Below are 20,425 nucleotides of genomic sequence, written 5' to 3'. Positions count from 1 at the left end.
GCCAGAATCCTTGTTCCCGTGACCCCAAATAAGAAGCGATTTCTGATTGGCCCTCGCCCAGTTCAATTCTTTGTGACCCTGCCAGTCTAGAATATGAAAGCGTCGATCATGCTTAAACAACGCGTTGTCATGGTGTCTAAGTCATGATCCCCATTGATCGATGCCGCAATGCATACTGGGTACTTGTCCATTTTGTCGAGGAGGAATAATAATAATAATAATAATAATAATAATAATAATAATAGCGAGCGAGCGAGCAATATTTTTGATAAAGTTGGAAGACGGCAGAGGAACGAAACCGAAAGAAACAACGTTGAAAATTTTGTAAACATTGACAATATTTCGATTGAACAAAATGCTAATCAGCACGAACAAGGAACGAATTTGCATGTCAACCAAGGTACAACTCCACTGGGACCAATTCAGACTCAAACCGAAGAGGCACGTGCGCTGATAGAAAAATCATCGCAATTGTTTGGATTAGTGTACAGTCAACCAGGTAATTATGAAAACCGCGAAATCGATACCAGAACTAAAGAGCGACCAACAAAGAGTGACATTTTAAATATTAACAATGCTGTAACAGAATTAACAAGACGACTTAACGTATCGTCGGTGGAAGATCCATTTGGTTATCTGTGGATGGCTAATTGTGCACTTTATTCAACTATTGCCGCTTTTCTATTGTTGAAAGGATGGAAAAAAACTATTGTACAAGGCGCATCGAAGAAACCAAACTCCGATAGGAAAAAGAAAGAATTCCAGGATAGAGCAAGTGTTCTCAGGAAGAAAATGTCTATTGCTAAGGCGGAGCTTGAAAGGCTAAGAGAGAATAGAAAACTGACCAAGAAAGGAAAGCGAAACAGAGCACTTCTGTTGGAAGAATGTAAAGCAATTTCATCTGCTGAACTTGTCAACTACATGGAGAAGAAGAAATCAGAACTGAGGAAATTAAAGTCAAGGTACATCAGAGGAAAGTAGCAACCTGAAGCAAGATCATTGAATAGCCAATTTACGCAAGATGCAAGGCAGGTATATGCAAAGTTTACAGAGATAGTGAATGGTAAAGAGGATCACCCTACGTATCAAAGAATCAAGAACATCGATCCCAATAATAACACCAACACCTTTGAGAATATCGAGGAGGCTAGCAGGTTTTGGAGGAACTTGTGGGAGACGAGAGGAACTGGTAACGAGAACGCTGAGTGGCTTCAGGATATGAAACAAGCAATTACTAATCGAGTACCGCCCATTGTAGAACGTGAGTGGAATCTGGAAGTCTCACAAGCTGTCAAGACCTTATCTAAGAAGAGGAACTTCAGCGCACCTGGCCCAGACAGATTGGTTAACTTCTGGAGGAAGCGAGCTAGCTCACTTCATGAAGGTGTTACCTGTGCATTCAAATCTATCACCAAGGACAGAGAGGCGTACCCGTTGTGGTTTTCAGAGGGCAGAACACGTCTAATACCTAAGCCAGGAGATTTCTCAAGCGCAAACCAGAGACCCATTACCTGTCTTAACAATATCTATAAGTGGTTTACATCATGCCTCCAGATCCCTTTGGATAAACATCTGAATGATTACGACCTGATGGAAGGAGAACAGAGGGGGGCAAAGTCCGGTTGCAGCGGAACTACCGACAACCTTATGATAGACAAGATGGTTACCCAGGACTGTCATCGAGGTAAACGCAATCTAAGCATGGCTTGGGTTGATGTCCGTAAAGCGTATGATTCTGTGGATCATAGTTGGCTAATTGAGATGATGGAAGTACACAGGGTCCCCTGCTGGATTGGCAATGTGATCAAACACCTGAGCGCAAGTTGGAATACTAAGATCGTAGCTACTACAAAGCAAGGGAATGAAACGTCCACCATCATTAGATTTCACAAGGGGCTGCCCCAAGGTGACGCCCTTTGTCCTCGCCTTTTCACATTTTGTCTTAATCCTGTTTCTTGGTTATTGAATGCGTCAGAGGGATATAAACTGTCCAAGCCTTTATCGACTAAAGTAACTCATTTACTTTATGTTGATGACCTTAAAGTCTTTGCTGCATCTGAACTTAAGCTAAACCGGGTACTTCGATCAACCTGCACTGCTATGCAAGACATGGGGCTTCAGTGGAATTCAAAGAAATGCAGCGTCATCTATGTACGAAGGGGCAAACAAGTTGAAGATGCTAAAGATCTCAAGCTCGATGAGACATCAGTGGTTAAGAAACTAGAGTGGGGAGCCAGCTACGAGTTCCTAGGGATTAAAGAGTCCATTTTACAAGACGAGAAGCAAGTACTTACAGAAGCAGCAAAGGAGTATTTGAGTAGGCTATCTGTGATCTGGACAAGCCCACTATCTGATTATAATCGCGTCCTTGCTACCAACCAGTTTGCACTTCCGGTGCTCACATATCCTATGTGGACCCAGCACTGGCCACTTGCTGAGCTACGTATTATCGATAGAGAAACAAGGAAGATCATCAGCGGGAATGGAGGACGACATCCACTTAGCTCAACAGCTGTATTATATCTACCTAGAGAGAAAGGAGGACGAGGACTGCGATCCATTGAACAAGAGTATAAGCTGATCAAGATCAAGGCTGCTGTCAAACTTTACGAGAGTCCGGACCCTATGATGAGAGCTGTTCAACAGTTTGAAGAAAGAGCTGCAGACAAGGGATTCTCCTCTCTCATTAGTGATGCAAAGAAATTTGCCCAGCAACTGAGAACAACTCTGAACCTAAATACCCCAGAACCGTCATGTAGCCCATTAGAAGAACCGGAGATACAGATCAAGGGAATGCACATTAAGAAACACCTTAAGAAAGCTGTAAATGAAAAACTCGTGGGGAAGGTTGAAGATCAACATTGGCAAGGAAGTCTACTGAAAGCAAGATGGCAGGATGATCAATGAAGTCATGAAGGCTGCTTTGCATGGCTTAACAAGTGGGTAAGCGCTCCTACCCATTGTGTTGCAGGCATTATGGAATTGTACGAACAGCTAACCCCAACGAGAGTCTACTCCGCCTACAAGACGGGAACAACAGACAAGAATAATGTCACATGCAGAATGTGCGGCGAGGGTTCCGAATGTCTGGCACATGTACTGGCTGGATGTCCGTCTCTTGCACAGTCCAGGTACCTGGATAGACACAACGCTGCTTTGAAAGTGTTTTTCTTTGAGATGCTAAGAGATCTCAAACTGGCTGATAGTACACCCCCATGGTTTTCTGATGTCAAACCCAAACCACTCTACAAATCAACTGACGCTGAAGCATACTGGGATGTACCTGTATATGCTGACCACATGTATGTACGATCTAACCGTGTGGACGCGCGTTTCATCGACCACAATAACAAGAAAGTACTCATGGTGGAAATGAGCTGTCCGTGGGTTAACAACCGAGAAAAGAAAGACAAAGAGAAGACGAAGAAGTATGGAGCACTTAGACTTGAGCTCACAAAACAACACCCAGGATACACGATCTTGCAAGTGAACCTCATTTTGGACGCTCTTGGAGGATGGTCTAAAGAGATGGAGCCTGAGATGAAGAATATCTTTGGAGCAAGATACAAAGATGTATTACTCAGAATGCAGAAAGCGGTATTAAGCTGCACAGTGAACATTGCAAGAACATTCAAATTAATCACATCTTAAGGACATTTCAAACATTCCAAGTATTTAAACTGCATCTTAAGAACATTAATAATTGGTTTTAAGTGATTGTATATATTATTAATCCTGTCATGCTGGTAGGTTACGAAATTACGCCCTATCTAGCTTACCTAATTAGCATTCAAACGTGTTTACTGCTGATAATAATAATAATAATAATAATAATAATAATAATAATAATAACAAAACGAATTTATTTTACCACTGGGCTATCACAGATATCCCAGTAATAAGATATGGCATACATGAGGTATTTGCCATTATTTGATGTTTACACATTGTGTCCAACAGATGGATTCAAGTGGATTTCACTACCTTCGCAAAGTACGAAAGGACATGTTGGTTCTACTGTTCACATCAAGTGGTATTACGAATGTAATGACTTTGGTTCCTCTAGAATATATTACAACAATAGTCATATGTTCTCTCGAAACGCAAATAAACAAAATTATTATGCGTTGAAAAGTGTAGTTCCTCATTTCTCTGTTATTGGTGGATCAAATGTGACAATTACCATCCCTGATGTTGATAAAATTAAAAGTGGATCATATTGCTGTGAGGTTGAATGTTATCATGATAAACACTATAACTGCACAATTCTCGTCATATATGGTGAGTAGTTGATAATCCAACAATCCCAAATTCTTTATTACCTCCCTACGTAAAGTTGTTACGTCAGTCAAGGTAAACTGTGTCTTTTTTATACAGCATGGGACCAACACTGGATGCTGGAATATGTAAATGCTAGCATGATTACAATTTGTCTGCGTATGTGCCAGATGTGACGGAGCTGTTGTAGAAGATTCGTTAGCGATTTAGTGGTTTCAGGTCGTTTCAGGCCGTTCCTTGTTTTAGTAACAGTACCCGCACGAGTTATATGTTATTGTATTAACTAAAGTAATAATTTTTGTTTTGGTTAGCTAAACGTATCTATTTCTAGTCGAATATTTTTATGAAAAAGGGATTTTCATGCCGAAACCTTCAACGAGTGGATGGACGAAGAATTTACTGCGTCATAATTACATAAAAGAGTACTCACACGAGTTTTATATTAGTTTATTTATAGTTCATTTCACGGTTTCCGACGCCATATTGTTTGGGCAGAAGTGTAGGGAAAGAGATACGTTTTTCGTAATATTTCCATTCTGAGGTTACCCTGCAAGCAAAGTCTCCTTTACCTTCCCCCGAGTGAGAGAAAGGAAAGAGTCTTCTTTCCTTTCTCTCACTCGGGGGAAGGTAAAGGAGACTCTGCTCGCAGGGTATTCTGAGGTAAATTTTCGAGACCAAACTTTTTCTGTAGATGGAGAATCTTCGGTTCAATAATGTTTTGTGTGGTGTTTTTGAGCCGATAGAGCCACCATAACACTGGTTCTCAGAGAGACGGAGGCTTGCTTTGGGGTTTGCGAACAAGACTCGTTTATGCTGGTTCAATTTGACCGTAAAAAAATATTTAAACCGAATCCACGGACTTTCTTCTGTCTTACAATGACTAAATCCCAAATAGTCTTGTACTCTATTCAAAGTATCCAATGTGCACAGCACATTTGACACGTTTTCCCGTGTCAAAACTTGTTATCATTGTTTTATTTTTTCTGTCAAGGGGAATAACCTAGACACGAAAGTGGGAAAATCAGTCAGCTCACAGACTTGTTAGCCGTGATTTCCCTAATATGGAAATATTTAATTTAAGCTCAAGTGATAACCTCAGCTAAATGAAAGTTTTGCGTTAAATCGTAGTTAATAGTGGGGAATGGTTAGGAAACCTATTGTTTTCAGGTCTTTGTTCGCTTGTGATGTTTGATTTATGTTCATCCGAAATCGCAAAATAAATAAACATAAACTTTGTCTAAGGGATTGTTGTAAGGAATATTGAAATATCTCATAAAAATCTTAAAGTATTTTGAACTAGCTACCAAAAGAACGATTTTGTTCTGTTCACTCAGCCATTGCCAACAATGGTAAAACAATGGTAAAACAATGGTAAAACAAAGGTCTGGTGCACGGTCACGCTTGAAAAACGTGAGCAATAACCTATAACAATAGAGTTTCCTAACTATTAACTATGGTTAAATGACCTTTTTTTAAATACAATTTTCAAATTAGTACTTGGATATATCTTGGTTTTCTAAAGAGGAGATGCCAGGTACCAAATACATAGAGCAGTTTTCGTATGACGTTGAAAAAAACAAAACAAAAAACAAAAAAAAACGTAACTTACGTCATGGACCGCACCTTGCCGTGACCGTGTCAGCCTTGTCCATTAAAAATCACTTGACGTGTCCGCGCCGTGCTCCACCGCAACCGTGCCGTGTGTCGTGACTTTTCACATACGAAATCTAAGCTAAAAACTACTCCAACTTGTATTTGTCTTTTTGAGCCCGTGAAAGAATGAAAAGAGTCAAGTAAATATGACATGGAAAATCCTTTTTTTCACACAAGAATATAATACTGTGAAAAAAAGTCAGTTGATCGCAAAAGCAAAATATTACATTTAATCTTTCTTATTTTTGTAGCTTTACCTCGTATCAACTATCTGACCTCCCACCTTTATGGTAATCAAGGAGATTCAATAACATTAAGATGTAATGCCTCTGGTAATCCAGCACCTCGTGTTACATGGATACACAAGGATGCGAACAGAACAATTGCTAATTCTAGTGTGACGTCATTCAACATCACTGGTAAAACATCAGGAGAGTATTGCTGTCACGTGTCAAGCCGTTTTGGGAATGAGACCAATTGCACGTCCCTTGAAGTAATAGGTAAACGGCTTGGCATAAACTTACATATTTTCTTTCTTTAATTTTTCATTCTTTCTTTCTTTCTTTCGTACGATGGTACGCCCAAGGTAACAACCTACCAACCAAACATCCAAAACAAAACAAAAAAAACAAATAAATATCATTATCATTGCGGGCTTAGCCTAAGCAATGTGGATTAAGTATACAAAATAGTATTTACATTGTATTGATAAATAAAAATTAAATTTTGCAATAATCTATAAATTTGGTGTGATACAAAAAAAAAAAAAAAAATTAAAAAAAAAAAAGCTAAAATATACTGAAAGTTCTCAATTGAGTATATAGTACATGAAGCTAAGATAAACTTCGAGATCTTCAAAACTAAAATAAGTATCTCTTGGAACTACACACATGAAACGTTTAACCATTTCACAATTCTGTGAAATAAACCATTTCTGAGAGCGTTCTATCGTTAGGCTAGCTAATTGTTGTCCAAATAACGCATTCAGTTCTTTACATTAGACTTCACGAACATTAATATTGATCGTTGATTTTTTCCTTTTCATTTTTTTAATGAGATAACTTCGAAGATAATGGTATGTTTATTATGTGATCAACACAATCAATACTTTACATGTGCATTAATCCACTGATGAGAGGATGGATATTTTTGATTTTTTTTTTCCATTTCAGATGACGATGGATCCATTCTTCCTCCTGAAAATCTGCTGCAAATAATCATAGTTATCATCGTTTGTGCTCTACTATTTGCTGTTGCCTTGATACTGGTTTATGTTCTTATTTCGCGAAAACGGAAGCGGTCAAAACGTTATGTTGTCAGTGGTAAATGAGAAGATAATCACTTACGTCAGATTAATAAACTGTTTCTGCGATTTCTGCGACCGCATCTTGGATCGCAATGCATTTTTAGCGTGCAGGGGCAAATGGAGCTTTATAACGAAAATGAGTTCGATTGATATTAACATCTCACCAAAAGAGAACACAACGAAGGAAATAAGACGACACATCATCGATCACATTTACCCATAAAAGAAGGACATACGCACGAAACTATATATATATTCCGTCACTATTGAACTTTTATTCTGCCCCCAGGCAAGATGGCTGCCGCATCATAATTGATTCGAACATTTTGAAAACTAATGTCAAGCTAATTTTCCCTTAAAAATCCTTTTATATATTTATCATTACGATCTGAAACTCCAACTGTTTACTAATATCGAGGTCCCCTAATACTTTTTTTGTAATCATTTTGAAGCAACTGATAGATTCAAGGGAATGGGTCACCTGACCTGTTAGTGGAAATCACCTATTTTCAAACAATATTGCCCTTCACATCTAACTGATTTTCCTCTTTATCACTTTCAGGCACACAGCAGCAAGACCGGGGGTAAGATCCAAAATAATCTCTTAAAGTCATATATCACATTAAAAAAAGATTGCTGTTATTGTTTGAGTGGCGGCATGGCTGATTGCTAATTTCTTAATTTGTTTGCTGATTGGTTCGTTATTTGGTTATTTGGTTAGTTGTTTGGTTGGTTAGTTGTTTGGTTGGTTAGTTTTTTTGTTTTTAGTTTTTTGTTTGTTTTTGTTTTTACTTTGTTTTGTTTTGTTTTGTCTTGCTTTTTTTCTTCTTCTTGTTTTTTTTTTAGTTTAGTTTTTTTTGTTTGTTTTGTTTTGTTTTGTTTTTTGTTTTGTGTGCTTTGTTTTGTTTTGTTTCGCTTTTTTTCTTCTTCTTGTTTTGGTTATTTTTTTTAGTGTTAATTAGGTGGTTAGTTGGTAGTATTGGTTTCGCTTAGGTTAAGAGGGCGTCAGTTGTTCGGTTAATCTTTTCTGTTTTAAGTCTCATATATCTTCTTTTTTTTTAATATATATATATATATACTTAATGTTGCCGTTTTTTTATTTTTTATTTTCTTCAAATTCATGGATGTTGTGAAATACTAAGCGTTTTTTTTAATTAGGGCAAATCAATGGGCCGAAGAGTGTCCGTATGGAGAACCAGTTGATGCAATACGAGTGAGAAGCGTAATTCACGCATCTGCAAGCAATGCTGATTATGCCACCGTGGAAGAAACTGGGTACAAACGGGTTACCACTTCTAAAACAGTACAGCAACCACCACGTGACGAGACATCCAGTTCCAAGAAAGGGAAATCTAACGTGGAACCCGTGTATGCTAAAGTCAATAAAAACAAAAAGAAGGTTGGTTTGCATATTTTTAGGGAAATAATAAAATTAAAATGAATATGTCCGGATTACTTTGAATACACCGTTTTCGAGTTCGTATAATATTACTGTTCTTATTGTTTCTTGAATACAGATTTATTTACCCCGGCATTTTTCCAGTGTTTTGAGGGACATTTGCAACATATTTATTGCTTTGAAGTTTTTCTTACTTCGAAATTTTGGACTGCTGGTCCGATGGTCTTCGTTAATTGAAAGTTAATTGACTTTCGTTGGAGATGAATGGGGGGTAATTGATATACAACTAGCAAATTTAAAGTCAAAACATGTCAACACAGTTCTAAAAGTAAGTATCTGAGTATTTCAATTGACCCCCCCCCCCCTCCCCGTCAAAACTCAATTATTACCGGAAGTGACATCTATTGATAGTAACCTATTAGTGGGGCTAGAGCCCCCCAGCTCTCCCTCTCCGGCGTCCCTGGAAAGCATGAATAGTCTAAATAAAATGGAGACTTATCCTGAGCAACACAAAACTCCCGAACCTGGGAGCCTATAACTCACTTGGTGAACGAGATTTGCTTACATTTATATCATTTGGTAATACTTAATTTTCTCCTTAGAATAAATCGGCTGATGTACCACTAGATTTTCTGAATGAAGAGATACCAGCTGACTTGTCCAATCCAAAATATCCGTCAAGTTTGTCAATAAACCATCCAGATCCAAAAACCTCTGATAACAAAAACAGTAACGAAGAAGAAGATGGAGTTGACTGCGGTGATCAGGGAGGATCTTGGCTGCCTTGGCTGTATTGACCATCGCCAACTATTTCGGCCATGCGCCGCTCGCCAAGTCAGCGGATATCTTGTATAAAATATAAACCACAGGAAGCCCAAGCTCTCTCAGGCTAGGACTTAGAAAAACATAACTTTTTGCTACGGTATTCCTGTGCTTTAATAGGTATCCAATTGCAAACCATGGCAAACGAGAGCTGAGGATTCAAGCTTTATTTTGATACCAAACATGTCGTATTTTGCGAATAATTTCCAAGGTTTTTACTTCACAAAGTGCCTATTCTTGAAGAAAGGATCTCACAAACTCGTCTCAAATCGTAGCTTTTTGAAAGTAAAAAACGAAAAGTATAAATTCGTTCAATCGACCACAGATTCGACATCAGCAGTTTAGAATGTGTGTATTTTAAGGATCGACCCCGGCAAATGAGGTAACTAGTTTTGATTTTGAGAATTCCTGTTCATAATATTTGGCCTTTTGTGTTTTTCTTGCAATTTAACAAAGCACATATGGCCGTGAAGAAGGCTGTTAAAATCTAACTATCGAGACGAAAAGGTTTTTCCAAACAAATTAAAGTATGTTTGGTAAAAATCAAATGCTTTAATGTTATATAATGTTCTTCTACCCCGGCAAGTGGAAAACTGTTTACACAGAAATTTATAAATCGAAAACTATCTTGACTCTCTATACATTTCTTTGTAAAATCTGACTTAACTCGCTTAACACTTTCAAGTGACACCGCTGCATTTGCACGCGGGCGCATGACCGGAATAGTTGGCGATGATTTATGACCGTAATTGATTATGCAAATATTTGGTAACACGGTAACCCGGCAACAGAAGGCCATTATAATTGGAAATCAAATTTCCTTCCTTCTTGTAGGCTAAAAATAAACAAGAAATGAAGCTTTAAAAAAAAGAAGAAAAAAAAAAATATATATATATATATATATATATGTATATATAGAAATGCAAATTTATTTTTCAAAAATGCTGAAATGTGTTCTAAATTAAATATATATATATATTTTTTTGATAACCAATCAGCTTGAATATTGTATTGGTCACATTATATGAGTCTTGAACACTTCAGTTTGAGGCCTTTCAACAAAAACGTTTTGAGCCAATACCACATTAATTATCTTATAGTTCGAGTAAAGTTTTTTATGAATTGTATATTTTTAATATTAGGTAAGCATATATTTGAAAAAAGTTAGTCACCCAAAAAAAATTAGTTTTTTCTGCCCAGAATGATAGGTAGAAAGAAACATCTTCATTTTTTAACTGCTGTTACAACATGTCTTGATGGCCTAATTTTATATTATCTAATTAAAGTAACAGTCTCATCTAATGCAGGCATCCTCAAGCAATTAAATAATTACACTTTTTCCAAAAATTTATATAGTATTAAAGAAAGAAAATTCATGCCCTATATGTTTAACGTTTGAAGATTCCTGCAATCTCGTCTAATCTGTATTAGCTTTGTAGGTATTGGTGACTGGCTGATCGAAATACGGCCGGGTATATTTCTTAAAACAACTAAAAAGTTGCCAAAGCAACAAGTCATGTAATGACAATTTCATTGTAACTAGATTATTGATTTTATGGCAATGTATAGCGTCCGAAACGTCAGTAAGTTTTTTCATCTTTTTACGGTGTATAATTTACCTTTTCATCATTACTGTTTCATTAGAAACACCGACGCAGCTCACACTAGTTTTTAGCTAGTTATATCTTCTAGCTTTTTAATAGTATGTTCTAAAATAGGTAATATTATAATACACACACTCGATTGCAGAAACGTTGTAGTATACATTTATACAAATACCTAATGAGATACATATTGCAATTTTACTTTTTTAACCCTCAAAACCAATTGATTTATAATCTGTAGGATGTAAAACACAAGAATAAAATATTTTGACGTTCATTGAATGAAACAAATAATAAATAAAGCGAGTTTTCTGTTTTGCATATCATTAAATATACTGAATAAATTCGGTATTTGTATAAATGTATACTACAACATTTCTACAATCAAGTGTGTGTATATATATATGAATGAATTAGTAATATTGTGAGAGAAAGCACAAAAATAGCCACAACATATATTATGGCATGCAGTTCGACAAATTGAGGCCAAAAAAGCTTATAGCAAAAATATATCGCCTTTTATACTTTACTAACAATAAACTTTAATGATTCTCAATACTGCCTCTCCATTTATTGCTAATTTTTTTATCATATAGTAGTATGACTACTGTCTATCAAAAGTGGTCTTTTATTAGAAGTCCCCCCACGAATAAGAATTCAAATTGCTCACCCCCACCCCGTCCCCCCCCCCCCCCCCCCCCCTTTCTATCTCTTTATGTTAGGGTCTATATTAAAATGTCCACGTGGTCGTCCAAATTTGCAGTAATATATGAAAACACTTTACGTCGGTTGACCTGTGCATTTTCATGAAACGTCTAGCATAAATTTAATGTGTGGTACTACTGTATGTTGCTTGTGACCCACAGATGAAGGTAGAACTACTAGTGGAGTAAGACAAGGTAAGTACCATTCTTTCTTTATATAAATCGCCAATACATTATTTAGTCTTCTAAGAAGCAAAGGAATGACAGAATAGGTAACACTACAATTGCATCTTCACTGTTAGCAAATCGGCCATCTCCAAAACTAAAACAAACATCTCAATTACCATCTCAGTTCTTCAGATTCCAACCTTTACTGGAGTCAGATGTGTACATGGCCCTCAAGACAATAGATCCTACCAGGGCTACTGGTGTAGACAACATCCCGTCAAAGTACCTGAAGATCGCCGCATCCCACATTTCTGCGCCTTTAACCAAGGTATTCAATCAGTCATATAGATGCGGGCGATTCCCCTCTGCATGGAAGATTGCCAAAGTAAGTCCTGTTTTCAAGGGAGGATCAAAATTTGAACGAGACAACTACAGACCCATAGCAGTGCTTCCGTGTGTTTCCAAGATACAAGAATCTCTTGCAAACAAGGCCCTTGTTAACTATGCACAAGAATTTGGTCTTATAAAACAACACCAATTCGCTTTTAGGAAGCATTCATCAACAACGGTTGCACTAATTCAAGCTGTAGATTCATGGAAAATGGCTATCGACAAAACAGAGAAAGTAGTATGTGCATTCTTGGACTTGAGGAAAGCCTTCGACATCATTGATCATCAGATCTTGTTACAAAAGCTTACTCGACATGGTGTCACTGACAAGGAATATGAATGGTTTGAAAGCTATCTGTCTGAAAGAACTCAGTTTGTTTCTTGTGGTGGAACTGACTCTGAGCGATTGACAATTACCCATGGAGTGCCGCAAGGATCCGTATTAGGTCCAACTTTGTTCAATATTCACATAGATGACGTCTCTGACGTCTGTAATAGCTGTAATGTTGTATCATACGCCGATGACACAGAGATCCACGCTAGCTCTAAAGATGCTAAAATTGCTGAACTGCGTATCAATGATAATCTTGAAGAAGTTAGTGCTTGGCTCAACACCAATGGTCTCATCAGTAATCATAAGAAGTCTAAAGCAATGCTGATTGGGTCAAGACATGCAGTGAAAAATGCTCTGGACCTACAAATTATCTTGGATGGAAAGCTATTGGAACAATGTGAACACTTTAAGTACCTAGGTGTCTATATAGATAACTGCCTCAGTTGGAATAAGCATATTTCATACTTAGCATCTAGAATATATCCTAAGCTGAAGATGTTAAATAGAATTGCACCTTTTTTGAGCCAAAAAGTGCTTTTAACTATCTATAAGCAAACAATATTACCTATTGTAGATTACGGTTGCATTATATGGGGAGATTGCAGAAAGAACAATTCTCAGCGCTTAGAAAGGTTACAAAATCAAGCAATGCGTATCATTTTATTTGCAAACCGTAAGACATGTTGTATAGAGATGCGTAGTAGGCTTTCTCTATTGTCTCTAGAGAATAGACGTAGATTTTTAAGACTCAATAATTCAATAATTATTCATGGATTTCGAAGCTTATAGATTTTTACGACTCCCATCGTGAGAAAAAGAGTGATGCCGGTCAGCCGGAGACGTCTGGGACAATAGATGTAAAACTTCCAGTTATAGCTCCGCCTTCTTCTTCCTCTGGTCATGAGCCTTCAAAAGTAGAAATCCACACAGCTCTGGAGGACGACGACGGAAAGTACTTTATCGCTTGTAAAGCTACAATTCGTAGCCTGGTGAAGGGCTTGACGGAGTCCAAAGGATGCTGTTCTGTTTGTGGTGGGTTTTTACTTCTCGATAGCTTCCAGATGGAAAGAAGAGGGCAGTGTGGCCGTATTAGTTTCACATGCGAAAACAACCATGAAACTGTCTGGCTTAGTTCGCCAATCTTGAAGTCCAAATACGTTGCAAACCTCAGGTGAGCACTGCATTTTTTATTAAGCCAAGCTAACTTGCTTTTTCGGCTCTCAAAATAAGTAATAATAATGTTCTATTGCTATAGAGTAATTCATGGATTCATGAGCTCTGGGCTAACTGAAACACAATATCGTGGTTTCACCGAAGCAGCTTCTCTTGGCTCAATTGAACATACATATTTAGATTCAGGTAAGCTTATAATATTAGATATTTTGTTAGTTTACAAGCTAATATGAAAAGCTAATTGCACTTCATTTTATAAACTTTTATGCACGCATGCATGGTTATTTATAGCATTGGTATAACCATTATTTATTATGCCATATAATTTATCTTTCAGCTCAGCTCAAAAGCATTCGTATGATGGGTTGATATAATGTTGAACCAGAGATATCCGTGTGATCCAACTCACTACATAACAAGACAAGTTCATTTCTGTTTACTTTTGTTATGTTATAGTTTATTTTTCTATTTGATCCTATTTTGATTTCATTCTTTTCCTACATGCATGCGATTCACAAACCATTTCATTCATTCATAAAACGTTTTGTGACATTTTAATATTTTAAAATTATGTTAGCTTATACCCTGTATGTATATTTCCTCATTGTTGATCTTTTTTTAGTTTTCAATAAATTGGGTTATCTTTCTGCTGTACAATCTGTATATGAGGATGGCATAAAATCTGTAATAGAGGATATTCAGAAAGAACAGGCATATGTTGACGATGATGGTGATGTAAGTAGTATCCTCCAATTCTTTTTTCATTCATTGAAAGTTTTTTGGTTATATTTGAGTGTGGGATATAAATACTGAGAATAATGGTAATATATAGCCATATTCTAGTATCTATATTTAGTATGCATGTGCATGATCAGTCTTATAATAAGAGGGTTGAGTAACCATCAGAATGGGTAATTCTAACACTTCATAAAGAGATAAAACCGATATACAACCATATTTTTCATTAGTTTATATTATAGAACTTTTAGAACTATAAAACAGAACTTATATTATTTTCATTTTAGATTATAATAACTGATGCCAGACATGATTCCTCCAGAAATGCCCAACATACTACAGTTACAGCTATGTCATACTAGTAAGTGTTGATATTTACTATTTCTGTCTTGAAAAAAGTCATAAGGAAACAACTTATTGTACGGAATCATAGTTATGGTGTGCCACAGGGGTATCATAACTGAATATTTTGAGGTTGGCTTCCATTCTAGTGCAAGAAAAGAATGGACACATGAACCTTCACATCCCTAGAAATTTCTAAACTATCTTACTGTAGTAGTAAGAATTGATCAATAATTCTATAATTATTTTTATGTTTATTTGTAGTACCAACAAGATCATACTAACCATCAACTGGTCAAAACAAGAGTCCAGTACAGCAGCATCGCAGGAAGTGCCCATGACAAAACTTTTAATTGATAAAATTGAAGAAATGGGTATGGAAAATGATATTGACTTACTATGATTTCTTTATCATTTTCAATTAGTAGATCTCATCATCATCATCTTTAATTACTCTGTTTACCTCAGGACATGCGATTGCTGAAATCTGCCATGACAATGTAGCAGCCATTGAAAATTGGGCCACCAAAGAAAAAAGAATTCTAAATTCTTATGATACTTGGCACGGTAAATTTATAAATACTTTTAGATTTATTATTATGAATTTGGTGTTGGCCATGCAACCTGCAAAAATAAAATACTTTTGGTAGCATTTATTAGAAATGCCTACTGTAAAAAATGATTTATTTATTTATTATGAATTCAATTTAGAAATTGTTATATTATTTTACACAATATACCAATCAAAGGTGGACAGGTAACCTTACAGGTCAACAAACCAATAATATCACAAGGCAACCAAAAGATCTTTCTGAGCATAGATTCCTCAAATCATATTTACTTAAATTTATATTGTATAATTTTGCTACTTTACATTGAAATTTAGGTGGAAAGAATGTGAAGAAAATGATGAAGAAAATAACAAGTGGTACAAAGAAGGAAGAGGGGAGCACCTGGTTTTCTGAACTGACAGATACTTCACTATGAAGCATTTTTCCACACAAAACAAGACTACTGCAGAGTTTCAATCAGCCCTATTAAATGTTGTTGATCACTATCAGGTGTGTTAAACTAAACAATATTCATATAATCTTAATATATTACAGCAACATTGCAGCAATTCAGGGTTCTCATTTAACCTAGATGATTAAATTCCCTGACTGTATTTTTCCTAACATTTCCCTAACTCATAGGAACCATGGGCATACATTACAATATAAAAGTACAATTCACTAGCCCTTCTCCTTTACAAGCAGTCATTTTCTCGATATTCATTGAGTTTACTTGTTAGCTGCTAAATTTGCTATCAACAAATATTTATTACTACATGTAACCGGCGGCAAGGCGCTCAGCTATGAATCAGATTGCAAGTGGTTTTGACAAAAGAATTTATTGAAAAATTCACACAACTTTACAATACATGAAAAAAAACGGGAACGAGATTACAGGATATCTCTAATGAAAACAAGAAAAATATTTACAATGAGATAAAATAAATTTGTAGCTTATCTAAATAGCTAAAAAGTTATGAATAAAATACAGTTTTGCTGGATATAAATAGAAACGGAAATACGTAAATTACGTCACAGGTAATTTGAATATTGCATACTGATTAGCAGTGTTTACAATACGCGAGTGAAAATTACTAGGTTGCAAAGTTTAATGTACAAGTCGGTAAACCGTTTAAAATGAACTAAACCAATGGAAAAAGCAATAGGAAAAATTGACTAGAGGTTAACTATGGCTTTAGGTAAGTATTTTAACCTTTGTTTATGACAAACTAAGAATTACACGGTTTACTGAACACGCGGTCGCGACAATGACCTTGAGTGTAGAGTTTAAGTAGCGAACAAATTAAAGGTTGGAAAGAAAAGGTCTTTTATCCCGCAGTTAAGGCTATTTATCGTAGTAAAAAGGTTAAACAAGCGAGTAAGGCGGTAGCGATCCTATAGTAAACGTTTTAAAGAGTTTAAAAGACAAGATACACTCAGCGTGATTACTAAATTACTACTGCGTGAATAACTTTGTACTAAATTACGCGCTAATGCGACTAGAATTACTACAACATGAAACGAATGCTTAACAAATATGTAGAAAATCTAAGCTATAAAATATAACGACTAGTTAACGATATGAACATAGATTTGTCCTAAATCTATCCTAGGTATAAGTGTAAAAGGCTTCAAAGATTCATACCTTTACATCGTAGAGAATTCCTTGTCTTGATATGTGCAACGTCTTCAAGAACTTTTACTACACTGATTTAAGCTTAGTTTGGGCCTATTTTTATGGAAAAACCTGCATTCTTAAGACCTTACACATCCTATACAATGTTGCACGCCCTAGGCGCAAACAGGATGTCCCAAACACGAACTTACGTAAACAAGCGCCAAACCTAGGCATGACTCACTGTAATGTAATTACGTACGGAAATTATTTCTTGCTTACGCATTTTCCACGCAAACAGTTAACTAAAGAATTACATTCCTATGTGTACACGAGGCATTCCTAATTAAAAATATAGATTTATGACTAAATAATTACTGTCCAAAATAGTGTCTTTTGACTCTGTCACATACATATAACAACAATAAGAGTTACTCAGACTATTGATATTATTGTTTACAGGGAAAACACTCAAAATGCCCAACTGAGAGTAGATGTCAGATGGCTGATTATGTATGCAGCAAAAAGCCTTTGAAAAACCCAAAGGCAATTGAGGCATACAGAAAGGCCCTGACAAAAACTCTTATTTACAGAAATCCAGAAGCCTATATGAGAGTAAGTAAAAATATATATTGATATTTTGAAAGTAAAAGAAAAGAAAATATACATAGACTGAAATATTTAGTGATGATTATTATTCACTTTCTGTAGTAATCATCACATGTACTTGGATATTGGAGACTTGTCTCTCAAAACATTTACAATTCAGACCCTCATAAATGCATTTCTGGCATTTTGAGAGGCATTTCTAGGAAAGAATAGATAAACGGTGTTCATCAATATCATCGAGTGAAATGTATACTAAAAAATTAAAACCCTCAAAATGCACAAGTCTCCTTTCAAACAGTAACTTTCCAATCAATAAATTTTGTGAACCCTAAAAAATGACTGCTCAATGAAGATATATTGTAGCCTGATTTCACTGAAAATTGTTTTTATATTTTGCAGTGTCGTGACACATATTGGATAGAATCATTCCATTCTATCCTATTAATATATGCCCCCAAACGGATTAATTTTGGTGATATCACCTACACAACAAGAATACAACTTGCAGTTCTTGACTGGGTACTTTGTCTTTTCTTGAAACTTTTTTTTCATAAAGCACATATAAACACTGATACCATAATTATTGCCCATAACTTTATCCTCAGAATGGAAATGTCAACAGGGAAGTATCCTCAGTAATAAATTACCAGTACGCAAGAAACCCAGACAGGAAAGCCCCAACAAGAGTGCGACGCCCAAAAACGTTTTGTTTTAGGGATGCTATTTGGCGTGTTTTTTTTCTGCGGGACTGTAGTTCGTTTGTTTAAATGTTTGTTTTGTGTATGTTTGATTGTTTTTGGTTGTGGTTGTTTAATGGCTTGGTTGGTTTGAGGAAATTGCATACAAACGGCTCCTTTAGGAGCCAACCAATTTTAAAAAGTGAATGAAACAATGCACTAAAAAGACATTCAAACAGTATATTAATATAATTATACAAAAATATGGGTGTGGTTCTGGTACAATCTGTAGGTAATAAGTCCTATAAAGCATTGCTAAGGTGAGTATTCTATAAAAGTGAATAATCTTCTTACATTGAATCTAACTGTTCATTTTCTATTTTCTATCTTTTTTAGGTTTGTATATTGTAACAGATAGAATCATGTGTATCATTTTCTTAATCCACAGTCAATAGACCATTAAACTATATTTATTGTTGTTCAATAGTTGTCTAATGTTTTGTATTTTATACATTCATGAAAACTTGTGGTATTATTTACATTACTTGGTTTTCATAATGGTATTGCCATTTTTCAAAATAAATCTCAAATGACATCAATATTTACATAAAAACTACCAGTTAAACAGTAGTTACAGTGTCACTCATCAACAATGATGTAAAAGAAGTATGCCCAATAATTTGAATTTTTTTAGCTTCCTTCATAAATACTTCCTTCGTAAATAGAAAAATAAAAGCTTCATGGTGTGAAAGATATGAGGTCAGGATAATCTTCTCTTTATGTATCACATACAAGTTTTTTTCGTCAGAATTTCATGTATAAAAAGTTATTGGGGTCCGATCTATATTTGCCAGGAAGGTTGATTTTGTTTGTTTGTTTATTTGTTTGTTTGGGGGGGGGGGGGTCATTTTTAGTCTCCTACTTGCAGTTGTTTTCTCTTTTGATGTAATACTGAGATATACTGAGATCATGATGTATTATGAAATATCATGCACGCTTGTGACCCATATATGGAATGTGAGGAGCATTTGGCCATCGTTTCCTCACATTCTCAACAACACACCAGGGCATCACTTCCCTTACATCATGAATGTGACACCCTAACTCCTGTTTTCTTTGCAAATATTCTTCTCTTATCCACAGGCCTGCCTTTTTAAGTTTTTGGTAGAAAAATCTATATTCCTTCAGACGCTTTGTGTGATTTTTTGGCAATGGATGTCCCCTGGGCCTGATGGGTCCCAAAACCACACAAGGTGTCTGAAGGCACCAACAGCATCTTGCACTTTTTTCACTATAGATTAAAAGAAAAAAGAAATAGAAACTGTGTTATAAAACATTTATTGAAAGTAGATAATTATAATTGTTACTATGATGGCCGAATAAAATTCAGAGATGAATTTAGGTGGTAAAGGAATGGAGACAATAATTGGCTTGTGTCTATAACTCTCCATTTTTTCCCAAACAAATCTCTTATTTTTCAATCATAAAAAAATATAATTCTAACTGATTTCAGTTTGTCATTTTCAGCATTTATAATGAAACTTAATTCTAAGTCTAATTGTCTAATTGTGAAATGTGCAAGTTTTTTGTCACCTGAAACAAAACAAAAATATTATTATAGGTTTTGCCTCTTGGGCCCAGGATACATCTAGTCTTGTTGACTTTTTTTTTTTTTTAATTATCAGTTTTAATGAGTACTATATTTGCGAAATATTGTCATTATCATTACCAAATAGAATTTACTGTTGTTTAATTTCATAAGGGTAAATGGTTGTGATGGTAAATTACATTACTCTTCAATCGCTTACAACTTAATTATCCTCATCCATCCTCGCCGGTATAATTTCTTGATATCACATACAAATAGTTGCGTACTCCATAAATAAGCTTACATTTTCGTGACTCAAATTTTTTTCATGCTTTTTTGTGAAAAATGTAGAAATATTTTGATAAAAACTTCCTGAACTTCTTCCAGTGCAAACTACCGAAATGTATATTGAGCCGCCATTTTGACAACAACGAGCAAGACGACCTGACTTACCTATGATTTTGCTTTTGGGTT

General features: G+C 35.7%; 2 protein-coding genes and 1 pseudogene across 3 annotated transcripts; all 3 read left to right on the top strand.

Annotated features, from left to right (window-relative positions):
• Positions 1 to 2,914: 2,914 nt before the first annotated feature.
• On the top strand, positions 2,915 to 3,835 carry LOC148905602 (uncharacterized). Its single transcript, XM_089040531.1, has one exon. The coding sequence runs from the start codon at positions 2,977 to 2,979 to the stop codon at positions 3,649 to 3,651; it is 675 nt and encodes a 224-aa protein (XP_088896657.1). The 5' UTR covers positions 2,915 to 2,976; the 3' UTR covers positions 3,652 to 3,835.
• Positions 3,836 to 3,905: 70 nt separating this feature from the next.
• Positions 3,906 to 10,322, top strand: LOC116290864 (uncharacterized). The gene is made up of 6 exons (XM_089040594.1): positions 3,906 to 4,281; positions 6,183 to 6,431; positions 7,104 to 7,253; positions 7,800 to 7,821; positions 8,396 to 8,636; positions 9,239 to 10,322. The coding sequence occupies exons 1-6, from the start codon at positions 3,906 to 3,908 to the stop codon at positions 9,431 to 9,433; spliced, it is 1,233 nt and encodes a 410-aa protein (XP_088896720.1). The 3' UTR covers positions 9,434 to 10,322.
• Positions 10,323 to 14,360: 4,038 nt separating this feature from the next.
• Positions 14,361 to 18,847, top strand: LOC148905601 (uncharacterized; annotated as a pseudogene). Its single transcript, XR_016121781.1, has 8 exons — positions 14,361 to 14,566; positions 14,857 to 14,930; positions 15,176 to 15,285; positions 15,380 to 15,478; positions 15,798 to 15,972; positions 17,540 to 17,692; positions 18,086 to 18,205; positions 18,292 to 18,847. The product of XR_016121781.1 is annotated as an uncharacterized LOC148905601 (transcript).
• Positions 18,848 to 20,425: the final 1,578 nt, after the last annotated feature.

The sequence above is a fragment of the Actinia tenebrosa genome, unplaced genomic scaffold (genome assembly GCF_029948245.1).
Source record: "Actinia tenebrosa isolate PJP-AT-01 unplaced genomic scaffold, QUT_ActTen_1.0 PGA_scaffold7__59_contigs__length_16204524, whole genome shotgun sequence".
Taxonomy (NCBI): Eukaryota; Metazoa; Cnidaria; class Anthozoa; order Actiniaria; family Actiniidae; genus Actinia; species Actinia tenebrosa.
Note: the sequence above shows the minus strand (reverse complement) of the source record. Positions and strands in the feature narration are given on the sequence as shown.

Coding starts and splice junctions, on each gene's coding strand:
- LOC148905602 (XM_089040531.1), top strand. CDS start 2,977: ATGGAATTGTACGAACAGCTAACCCCAACGAGAGTCTACTCCGCCTAC.
- LOC116290864 (XM_089040594.1), top strand. CDS start 3,906: ATGGCATACATGAGGTATTTGCCATTATTTGATGTTTACACATTGTGT. Junction 4,282..6,182: donor CACAATTCTCGTCATATATG/GTGAGTAGTTGA, acceptor TTATTTTTGTAG/CTTTACCTCGTATCAACTAT. Junction 8,637..9,238: donor TCAATAAAAACAAAAAGAAG/GTTGGTTTGCAT, acceptor TTTTCTCCTTAG/AATAAATCGGCTGATGTACC.